General features: G+C 40.2%; 1 protein-coding gene across 2 annotated transcripts in view; it reads right to left on the bottom strand.

Moving 5' to 3' along the window:
• Nucleotides 1-272: 272 nt before the first annotated feature.
• The window catches only part of cmip (c-Maf inducing protein), a 130,950-nt gene continuing 118,640 nt past the window's right edge, over nucleotides 273-12,582 (bottom strand). For both annotated transcript variants that reach the window (XM_061969760.2, XM_061969759.2), the window contains exons 20-21: nucleotides 9,563-9,633; nucleotides 273-8,399 (exon numbers count right to left, since the gene is read on the bottom strand). In XM_061969760.2, the coding sequence (XP_061825744.1) occupies nucleotides 8,346-8,399; nucleotides 9,563-9,633 (125 nt within the window). In that variant the 3' untranslated portion in view covers nucleotides 273-8,345. The remainder of the gene's footprint in view (nucleotides 8,400-9,562; nucleotides 9,634-12,582) is intronic.

Below are 12,582 nucleotides of genomic sequence, written 5' to 3'. Positions count from 1 at the left end.
CTGATTGTTTGTGAGAACACCAGAGCAGCGCAAACACGACAGCAGCTTGTCGTCATAGTTGTTTTGGCTTGTCAGTAGTTAATTCATCACCTCCTTGTTATGTTTGTTTGATATACAGTACTGTATAGCACCTAATATATTATATTCTAAATGTACAAACCTTCACCAAAATATGGACTTTTGTCGAGGCTGGAAGCCATTCGGCATATTTGCATTGTTTCTTATGGAGAAATTTGTAATGCAACAGATAAAAAAAACACAGACAACTGGAACATATTCACAGACAATTTATTTCTGTTTAAAATTATTTCACATCACCTTGAAGATCATTTTTGTTTTATTACAGCCACAGAACATTAGCAGCAGCAATAATAGTAACAATAATAATAACAACCCAGCAGTAGAAGCAGATCAATGCTGAGAAAGACCAAAAATGAAGGACAAACAAGATGGGCACCCTTTACAGCTGCCAAAAAATAAATAAATATAGTAAGGGATAATAAGATTTTTTTTTTCCGTTTCAGTCTGTCAGATTTGTCAAATCTGAATTTGCTCCTTAAATTGCATGATTTTTTTTTTTTAAATGATTGTTTGTGGTGAGTTCAACATGTGATGGCTGAGAAAGCAAGAGAGGGGTGAACACAACAGCGAAAGGAGGAAAGCCCCACATATAGAAATAGGAAAAAAACATAGGCACCTGTAGTCCAGCCATAACATGAACAAGTGGCTCAATTAGGATCGAGAAAAGTTGTCAATTCTTTGTGAGACATAAATAAATTGCTGTTTCTCTATCACGTCTAATACAGGGGTGTCCAAACTTTGTCCACTGAAGGATGCCGGAGTCATTTTTTGCCACATTTTATACATTAAAGAAGCTAAATCTTAAAGCAATGTCCACGTTTTGCTATCTGAACAATACAGAACATAGGTGACATAGCAAATGAGTGTAGTATTTAAAAATATACCACTTTAATTGTATTGTTTAGAATATGTTTAAGGCCAATTAAAAAAATAAAACCTGCTGAACAGAAAATGGCTCCCAGGCAGAACTTTGCCTAAAAGTAAGCTGCATTCTGTTGGATTATCTTTGCAAAAAAACACAGGCAGCTTGACTTTAACCAAACACATCAAGATCTGTCAACCAGCGTCGGTGAAATTGTTGGTTGCTACAAAACGTGTGCGAAAACAAACCAAACTGACATAAACTCTGTGGGGACCGCTGTGGATTTTGGCTGTACAGTAGTACCTCAACTTAAGAGTGTCCTAACTTAGGGCCTGATTTACTAAAGGTTTGCGTGTACTAAAACATGTGCAAACTTGATAGCATGCTGATCTACTAAACGTGTGCAAAGTGGATTGCGTGAGCAGAAAAAGGGTCTTCATTAATATGCTAAATACTGTATATGCTGATCATGACATCCTGTCCGGCTCATTTGGTACTAGGCGCCATTTAACCTTTCTCCCAAGAAAAATGCCCAAGACTTGCGTCATTTTCGGCTGTACGAACCATTCAAATCATGGAAAGGATAAACGTTTCTTCAGAGTTCCTCGAAAGGTAATCAAGATGGGCGAAAGAGTGCAGGATTTTATGAAATGACAAGGACAAAGTGGCACACACCCCAGTCCAAAAAACGCAGAGGTTTGCAGTGACCCCTTTGTTAAAGGTTAGTTCAGACCTGGGCATTCTGCGGCCCGCGGGCCACATCCGGCCCTTTGTGCGTCCCTGTCCGGCCCGCGTGAGGCCAATCATAAATTACAAAATAAATTTAAAAAAGTATCTATGTCGAGTGTGCAATACAACGGTGCTGCTTTTGTTTTGAAATGCGTTATTTGTATTACATCCGTGTGGACGTATGCTCGTGCGCGATTTTGAGTGAATGTGAACAGCTGCAATCACAAATTACAAAATAAACAAATAAAAAACATCTATGTCGTGCGTGCAATACAACTGTGCTGCATTTATTTTGAAAAGTGTTATTTATGGACATATGTCCGGGTGTAACCTGTGAGTGAAGGTGCACAGCGACAAGTGATGCCCGGTTACCACCGAGATGTCAGCTCACGCTAAAAAAAGAAAAGTTGATGACGAATGGCGTGTTTTCAACAAGACATGGACTGCCAAGTTTTTCTTTACAGAAATTAAAGGTAAAGCCGTGTGCTTAATTTGTGGTACACGGGTTGCTGTGTTTAAAGAATATCATTTGAATCGCCACTACACGACGAAGCACGAGGAAAAATACCGGAATCTGTCTGATGAAGAGCGCGCAAGGGAGGCTGATGCGTTGATGGTAAAACTGCAAACCCAACAAGGACTTTTTGCCAAATTTCACACCCCCAGAGATGCAGCCGTCAGGACATTTTTCGTCATTTCTCACAAAATCGCCAGAAAAAGTAAGGCGTTTTCTGACGGAGAGTTTATTAAGGCGTGCTTATTGGAATCTGTTGCGCTGATATGCCCGGAGAAGAGGGGCACATTTGAGAACGTGTCACTCTCCCGACGCACTGTAATGAGGCGGGTTGAGACCATCGCTAGAAACTTGGAGCTTCAGCTGAAGAAAAGAACGGCCGACTTTGACAGTTTTTCGCTGGCTTTAGATGAGAGCTGCGGTGTACGTGACACCGCCCAGCTGCTCATCTTCTTACGTGGGATAACTGCAGACTTTCAAATCACGGAGGAGCTGGCAGCCATGCAGTCAATTAAAGGGACAATCACAGGTAATGATTTGTTCACAGAGGTAAATGCGTGTTTGGACATGTTAGGACTGAAATGGGACAAGCTGGCAGGTGTGACAACAGATGGTTGTCCAAATCTGACGGGGAAAAATGTTTGAGGAATTGACATTTTTGCATTGCATTATACATCAGGAAGTGTTGTGGAAGACAGTGTTAAAAATAAAACCATCAAAAGCAGTCTGCTTTTGTATAAAGTTAAGTTAGGTTAAATGAAATTATTATTATTATTATTATTTGTTTTACGGTATATCAAAATTAATTTGAGCAAAATTTAATTGAAATATTGTTGGTGTGGCCCTCCAGCAGTGCTCGGGTTGCTCATGCGGCCCACGGTAAAAATGTATTGCCCACCCCTGGATTAGTTTGATACATTTTTAATATACTTTACTCCTTTAGTGTTTCCCATTGAAGTATATCTTGATGTTGTTTTATCTTCATTTTTAACAAACAGAAACCGGAAAGTCAGGGTCAATGTTACTTTGTCAGGAAAGGTACTTTTACGTCTCCCATCTTGTTTGTTTTGTACACAAATGTCTCAGAGTACATATGATAACAGGACATAAATTAAATATGGTGATGCTTCAGTAATTGTTAGTTTGTCACAGGTGTCAGTTGTCGAGTGCTTGTAGTCGCTGTTTGTTTACACGGACGCAAAGTTGAACGCACTTTTGCGTGCGATGCATATATATCCGGTAGAGTCTTGATATCAATTTCCTTGACCCAGCCACACACAAAGGAGTTGTAGACCTCCGTGCGTTTTCAAGTTTCTAGTGTAGAATTACGTCTATAGCACCAGACAGTTAGACATGTCTGGGAACTCCACCAACGGATAATCCTTGATATCCCTCGACAAATCTTCTTTAGATTTTTCGCTTGTATCTGCTTTTTTGCAGGAAGATCTAGGCCCCTTGTGTACTCAGATAGTTCGCACACTGTTTGCTACAACAGCAATCTTGGCTTGGTTGACCACGACTGTTTTTCACTTCCAGGAAGAAGTCCCGTGATGGAATACAAGCAATACTGGGAGGAGAAAATGCAATTATATTTATTTAGCAACACTCACCACTGTTTTGCGAGCATTATTTTGCGTTTTATTTAGCAGGTGTCGGAAGGACGTGAAAATACAGGTCCATACACAGCTGCAGGATCTGTGCTGGTCAGATGGTTAATGTATTGTTATTATTATTATCTATTTTTTTGTTGTTGTTATTATTATTTTCATTTCTTTTCATTTTGGATTTTCTCTAGTTCATGTAAGCTTCTCTCAATGGATGTGTGCATGTGTGTGTGAGTGGGGGGGAGGATTGTTCTGTTTGGTTTTATTTGCTTTGTCTTGTGTGTTTTGATTTTCCTCTGTTATATGTTTAGGCTTGTGTTATTGTTGGAAAATAATTATTACAAATATAAATAAATAAATAAAATATATATATATATTAAACATTAATTATTTAGATATACCATTTTTTAATTTCTAGAGCTGCTATGAGGACTTCAGAGGCTGATTACAACTAATTCAATTCATGCGTTTTGCCGTTTTTTTCCACAGAATGTATATTTTAATATTTCTTATTTGAAAAAAAAGGATTTAAGTATAATTTTTTTTGCATTTTGAGCAGAGTAATGTGCAGCCTCTCCCGAATGACCGCACCTTCAGCTGTAAAAAAACAAAAAAAAAACAAGTGGTGCCAATGTACAGTAAATACACCACAAGACTGTTTCTAAAGTGCACATATCTCCTGCTTGTTTACAAACACAGCAAAACGCTGCAGGTGCTGTAGCAGCCTGATAACATGAATGTGCAGTAAATGAGAGTGTATCCGTGGTGATGCCCTTTATAGTACATGCTAGAGGGGGGAATCTTTGGCCACCTCACGATTCTGTTACGATTCCGATTCAGGAGCTACGATGCGATTAAAAAATTGATTATTGATGCGTCTCTAATCAACGTATATTGATGCAGTATTACATTTCTTTAGGTTTCACTAAATTAGCGTTTACCACTTGCAACTTTTAAAAACAGTGCATTTGTAATCAGAAATTCCCATCACATTTATTCACTTCATTGAAATGTGAGCAAAACTGGACCATAAGAGTTGCAGTCAGAAATGTCTGCATTACTTTATTTACAATAAAATAAATCGGTTATCAATTATTGACGTATACTTATCGATTTTATAATCGTCCATGTCTGGATGGCGATGCATAAAAAAAAAATCGATTATTATCAAAGAAGGCGGTCTGCATCACATTGCAATTGCACACGCAGTATTAGTAAATCACACACAACACACCCACGAAGAGTACACGCTATTTTATAGATTGCCCGTGTTGTCTAGTGCGCAGTATTAGGATTTTAGTAAATCAGGCCCTTAGTGTTTTGAGATAAGAGCTGTCTTTTGGCTAATTACTATGCTTTAAGTTGCAAGCAAACAAGCGAGTACAAGCATCCCCGCCATTAATTCAAAAGTTAAAGTACCAATGATTGTCTCACACACACTAGGTGTGGCAAAATTATTCTCTGTATTTGACCCATCACCCTTGATCACCCCCTGGGAGGTGAGGGGAGCAGCGGTGCCGCGCCCGGGAATCATTTTTGGTGATTTAACCCCCAATTCCAACCCTTGATGCTGAGTGCCAAGCAGGGAGGTAATGGGTCCCATTTTTATAGTCTTTGGTATGACTCGGCCGGGGTTTGAACTCACAACCTAACGATCTCAGGGTATTAGTTGGCATAGCAAATGTCACAGTGAAGTCTTTAAGAGCCGATCTGAACATCTGATCTTACTCGTTAGCATTAGCTTAGAGCAAAATATCGACACAACTTTGATTTTCAACAATGGGAAAGAAAAAATTGAGTGTGAAGGACAGTGTTGAGCAAAAGAAGTAGATGGTATTAATCGATTTAAAAAATAAATAAAAAATCATCAATGAAGGACAGTGTTGAGCAAAAGAAGTAGATGGTATTAATCGATTTAAGAAATAAATAAAAAATCATCAAAAACATGACTTGAGCATGTCGCCATCTTGGCAAAGTAATTTGAGCTTAGCAGTGCTAGTCTGCACCCTACTGAAGCAAAATGAGTCTAACGCCAACCAAGAATGTTAAAATAATATCTAAGCGGTAGACATGTATCCATGAAAATATGAAACAGCTGCTGATGGTGTGTTTGACAGAAAGGTGGCTGGAAGGAGATACCGTAGAAGTCCACTCTCCAAGGTAAATGTTGTACATTATTATTACATTACTTCATAAAACTATTGTAATTGTTAGTAGTACATTATATTGAACGTTTTATACAGTATTTATTATCCAAAAGTCATGTTGGATCTTAAAATTGTGATGTTCGAGAGGGGCAAGCACCAATTACAATTATTGATTTCAATAGGAGATACAAGAGTTTTGAGTAAAGGGGTCTGTCACAGAACCCATTAAGCTCCTAAATTGAGGTACCACTGTACTTTTATTTCCTCCATGCATTTCCCGAGGTTTTGTCATAGATTTGCACCAATCAGCTCTCTATTTTCTAGTTGTTCAAAATGAATAATAGGTCCACATGTAGCGTACAAATGTGACAGTGGTTATCACTCAAGACAAAACATGAAATTGTAAACACAAGTACAGCAACTGAAGGACATTTGGCCATTGAAGATGAAGCTCCTGAAATAGTCGGGCAGCAGTTTTACAGCACTTTTGCTTTTAATAAATAGAGTGGTCATCGTGTTTTGTCAAGTCTCAGCTAATAGTACAAATGAGTAAGTACAGTCTCAGCTTGACTGTACCAATTATGACAAGATCTTACGAGCGGCTCCCGGAAACAACCAGATTTTTCCATTCAGATAGTGATCAGGCCCTTTATATCACGGTTTCAAACCACCAGTAAAATATTAGAGACATGCAAAATAAACCTGAAAAACAATACCAACAAAACACAAGCGACACGTCTAATTCATGTAATAATCAAATCAGTAAAGCTAAAAAATAGTATGCCTTAAAACACATCCTTTAGATTACAGTGCACTTTGTGTGAAACAACAAAACGACCACACACACACACACACACACACACACTTTGCGAAAAACCAAGGCAACATGGGCCTACCAATGAGAGGAGGCCAAAAACCAGTACAGAAAAGAAGATGACAAAGAAAAAGGGCTTAAACATAGTAAAAGAGAGACTATATACAATTCTATGTACATTATACAGGATATGAAAATTATCACCAGGTCCTAAATTTTGACCCAGTCCCAGAAATTGCCCGAAATCTACTGACCAAACAGAAAACCGCGGGGCAGCCAATAAATAGGAAAGTAAATATCTCGCAGTGGACGGCTTCGACAACCTGGAGCTTTCTGCAGGTGGCACAAACCAAATGAAAAAGGTCAAATAGAGCAAAATAGGTGTGAAAAGCAGGTTAACCTGACTGGCTTCAGTGCGTCAGGGCGGTTACTACATTTAAATGAGGGAATGTTGATGGAGAAAAAAAACAGTTTTTCATTGATAGCCCACATTTATAATATATACATGAATTGTGTCTCGACATTTTGATTAGAAATGATGAAATACAACACAGGAAAGAGTCAGCGGTCACAAGACTTCCAACGTACACAAGATGTCAGACACTTGTGTTGGCTTGATGCAACAAAATCGGGTTTGATGTTTGGCGAGTGTCCCTTTTCTCCGTGTCGGGCCAAAATACAAAGCACACAAACTCTTAGCTGGTTTCGAGGTGGACATGAACAAGTCCATGCGACCACCATAGCATAGTAGCAAAGTACAGAGAGGTTGGCTTTGTGTGTGAAGTGTCCAAAAGAAGCAAAGAAAGAACAGAGTCTGTGTACATCTTCCCCGCCAGGATTACATCCAACAGAGTATTAGAGGCTTATAAATAAGAGGCAGTCCCAGACCACCCAGCTACTGCTACACAGAAGTCCTACTAAATATGAATCAGAATGTACACTAACAACTTAAAAAGGGGCAGATTTTGCTGTCACTGTTCAGTTCTCCTACAAAGATCATTCTCAAATGTCATTACTGACATTCATCTACATATAAACACACAATATATGAAAGCGCAGAAGGCCTGGAAAAATATGTTCATTTAAGCAGGTACAAACCGTTTTTTGTGTGTGTCTGCGTGTGTCTCTGTAGATACGGAACAGGAAAAAAAAAAAAGGCAGCACCGTTCCCAAACAAAGTCGGACTTGAATTGAAGGGTGCAAGATCGAATTGATTGGATCGCTACATCTTAGATCAGAGTGGAGAAGAGCTGGAATGTAAGCGCTTCATCACGAGATAGATAAAAACAGTTGGACGATGGAGCTAAAATGATATCTTTTGTTACAAGGTCCTTGAACGTCGTCTCGTCAAATTAGCAAAAAAGGGTCCGTTATACAACGGCAACAGTGAGAAGGGGAGCGACAAGGTCCACGAAGCTTTCTTACTTTAAGAAAATGGGAGGTTTACACTTCAAAAGCAAGCCGTTTCTCCCTGTGTGATGATTGGTGTCTGAGATCCTGCTTTGATGATGGCGACAAACACCTGGCGAACATAACCTGCTTTCAGTTCTAGTGAGAGTCTGGTTACCCGTACATGCTATGTGATGGGGGTCCATCACCAGGCTTCTGTGTACCGAACATCCACATCTTTTAGGTTGGGCAGTTTGGCCTGGAAAGGAAAAATATAATGTGAGGTAATCAATAAACCCACTCAAACTCATACAGCCGACTTGAGGTCAGACAATTTGTTGCAAAAGAAACAAATTGTGCGCGGGACATTGTGTCTTTCTACATGTTACGCTGCTTAACCACAGTTTGTTCCATGCTAATCAATAATGTCAGTATGAACAAAAAATAACTAATATAATACGTAGAAATGAAACATACCAGTGGTCATCACTGGTGTCACAGGTAAGCTGGAGCCAACCCCAGATGACTGATCACCAGCAAATCACAGGACACGCACGCGCACACATTATACGTATGTATGTATGTATGTATACACAGTACAGGCCAAAAGTTTGGACACACCTTCTCATTCACAACACAACTGATGGTCCCCCATTGATAAAGCAAGACATTCCACTAATCAACCCTGATAAGGCACACCTGCGAAGTTAAAACCATTTTAAGTGACTACCTCTTGAAGCTCATCGAGAGAATGCCAAGAGTGTGCAAAGCAGTAATCAGAGCAAAGGGTGGCTATTTTGAAGAAACTAGAATATAAAACATGTTTTCAGTTATTTCACCTTTTTGTTAAGTACATAACTCCACATCATAGTTTTGTTGCCTTCACTGACAATCTACAATGTAAATAGTCATGAAAATAAAGAAAACGCGTTGAATGAGAAGGTGTGTCCAAACCTATATTGTATATGTATATATACATCCATCCATCCATTTTCTACCGTTTGTTCCTCTCGGGGTCACTGGAGCTTATCTCAGCTGCATTCGGGTGGAAGGCGGGGTACACCCTGGACAAGTTGCCACCTCATCACAGGGCCAACACAGATAGACAGACAACATTCACACTCACATTCACACACTAGGGCCAATTTAGTGTTGCCAAATCAACCTATCCCCAGGTGCATGTCTTTGGAAGTGGGAGGAAGCCGGAGGGAACCCACGCAGTCACGGGGAGAACATGCAAACTCGACATAGAAAGACCCAGAACCCGGGATCGAACCCAGGACCTTCGTATTTATAGATAGATATATAGACAACATTCACACCTATGGACATGCAAACATTTCAACAGAGATCGGTAACCCCCCATGTAAATCCAAATGACACATTTTGTCTTTAATATCAGCGTCTGTGTCTTGCAGTTACCTTGAGGTCCTCGTAGGTGTCAGCTGTAAGCTTGGTGCTGTTCATGTTCAGACTACACAAACTCTTCATGGCTGAAACAAGCAGTCACACAAAATGTGCACAATGTTTACAACAAAATGAAACAATCTCACAATATAACCATTTAATGCCGGCGTGTCCAAAGTGTGACCGATGGGCCATTTTCAGCCCAGGGATATTTTTTTTTTATTGGCCTATTGGTCACCTGTAACGCAAAAACTAACATAAAATGTTTTTTAAAGTAGGTCAGCATTCTTAGCATCCATCCATCCATCTTCTTCCGCTTATCCGAGGTCGGGTCGCGGGGGCAGCAGCCTAAGCAGGGAAGCCCAGACTTCCCTCTCCCCAGCCACTTCGTCCAGCTCTTCCTGTGGGACCCCGAGGCGTTCCCAGGCCAGCCGGGAGACATAGTCTTCCCAACGTGTCCTGGGTCTTCCCCGCGGCCTCCTACCGGTCGGACGTGCCCTAAACACCTCCCTAGGGAGGCGTTCGGGTGGCATCCTGAACAGATGCCCGAACCACCTCATCTGGCTCCTCTCGATGTGGAGGAGCAGCGGCTTTACTTTGAGCTCCTCCCGGATGGCAGAGCTTCTCACCCTATCTCTAAGGGAGAGCCCCGCCACCCGGCGGAGGAAACTCATTTCGGCCGCTTGTACCCGTGATCTTGTCCTTTCGGTCATGACCCAAAGCTCATGACCATAGGTGAGGATGGGAACGTAGATCGACCGGTAAATTGAGAGCTTTGCCTTCCGGCTCAGCTCCTTCTTCACCACAACGGATCGATACAGCGTCCGCATTACTGAAGACGCCGCACCGATCCGCCTGTCGATCTCACGATCCACTCTTCCCTCACTCGTGAACAAGACTCCGAGGTACTTGAACTCCTCCACTTGGGGCAAGATCTCCTCCCCAACACGGAGATGGCACTCCACCCTTTTCCGGGCGAGAACCATGGACTCGGACTTGGAGGTTTCTTAGCATGTACATTAAATTTGTTTTATCATCTTGATGCATGAAATTTCAAGTTTGGACACCCCTGATTTAATGTAGTAGTAGGGGTCTAACGGTACACCATACAATATGTAAAGCGCTTTGGGTCACTAGAGAAAAGCGCTATATAAATACAATTCACTTCACTTCACTTCACTATACCACAATCGTCATGATGTAAGTATGTCGGTTTTAATGTTACAGTTCATTTTTGCTACATTAAGGCTCATCTACTTTAAGCTGGAAAACCCCTTAAACCACGTGTCCCCAAACTACGGCCTTTTTTTTTTTTTTTTATCTTTCATTTTTTCTACCGCTTGTTACTCTTGGTGTCTCCTAGCCGCTCAGGTAAATTATATTGTCTAAAAATGAATTTTCCCATCGATAACGTGACAATGTTAAATGTTGATGAACATCAATGTTAATTGATGTTAAATGACAAAACGGATTATAAAGACAATATGTGTGTATATATATATATATATATATATATATATATATATATATATGTATATGTATATATATATATATATATATATATATATATTAGGGGTGTGGGGAAAAAAATCGATTCGAATTCGAATCGCGATTCTCACGTTGTGTGATTCAGAATCGATTCTCATTTTTAAAAAATCGACAATACACAGCAATACCATAACAATGCAATCTAATTCCAAAACCAAACTCGACCCAGCAACACTCAGAACTGCAATAAACAGAGCAATTGAGAGGAGACACAAACACGACACAGAACAAACCAAAAGTAGTGATACAAAAATGAATATTATCAACAACAGTATCAATATTAGTTACAATTTCAACATAGCAGTGATTAAAAATCCCTCATTGACATTATCATTAGACATTTATTAAAAAAAAAAAAAAGGACAATAGTTTCACAGTGGCTTACACTTGCATTGCATCTCATAAGCTTGACAACACACTGTGTCCAATATTTTCACAAAGATAAAATAAGTCATATTTTTGGTTCATTTAATAGTTAAAACAAATTTACATTATTGAAATCAGTTGATAAAACATTGTCCTTTACAATTATAAAAGCGTTTTACAAAAATCTACTACTCTGCTTGCATGTCAGCAGACTGGGGTAGATCCTGCTGAAATCCTATGTATTGAATGAATAGAGAATCCTTTTGAATTGGGAAAAAAATCGTTTTTGAATCGAGAATTGTGTTGAATTGAAAAAAAAAAAAAATCGATTTTGAATCGAATCGTGACCTCAAGAATCGATATTGAATCGAATCCTGAGACACCCAAAGATTCACAGCCCTAATATATATATATATATATACATACACAGCCTGGCCCCCGGCCAGATTTTTTTAACCCAATGTGGCCCCCGAATCAAAAAGTTTGGGGACCCCTGCCTTAAACGAATAATTATTTAGCCTAAGCCTTGTTTCAGCCACACTAAACCATCGTTTAAGGTTCCCCTCCTCTGCCAATTTTTTACACGGGTAAGTGCGCCGTCTATTTCTTGAGTGTCCGGCTCTTAGCTTTGTATGGACTCACTGATTGTTTACAAACTGAGTTCGGAGAGGAAGTGACGCCAGAAGACCGCGCCCCAGCTTCATAACAACCCGTTCGGTAACTCGGAAGCAACCACTAGAAGATGGAGGCGAGTCATCCAGACATGCCTGTGCTTCTCCTTCTTGTACATGTACAGACACTTGTGAAAATCCCACATCAATTTCGGATACAACACATCTCAGACGGCAACTTAGCAATGTTGAGCGACGGTTTTGGATAAGCCCTGGAAGAACGGCAGCCTGGTGGGATATGTTTGTCACCGAGTGTGTTGTGTCGGAGGAACGGCAAGAGAACCTTCGAATGTCCAGGTCAGCTGTTATTCTACTTAGTGAAAAACTTTGTCCATCTGTTGAAGGAGAGACGACAATGCGGGCTCCCGTGGACAAGGGAAGACCACGAAAAATAGCAAATGCATTTGGACTGGCAAAGCAGACCGTCAGTTATTGTCCGCTGTGTATGTG

This window comes from Nerophis lumbriciformis, linkage group LG10 (assembly GCF_033978685.3).
Source record: "Nerophis lumbriciformis linkage group LG10, RoL_Nlum_v2.1, whole genome shotgun sequence".
NCBI lineage: Eukaryota > Metazoa > Chordata > Actinopteri > Syngnathiformes > Syngnathidae > Nerophis > Nerophis lumbriciformis.
Note: the sequence above shows the minus strand (reverse complement) of the source record. Positions and strands in the feature narration are given on the sequence as shown.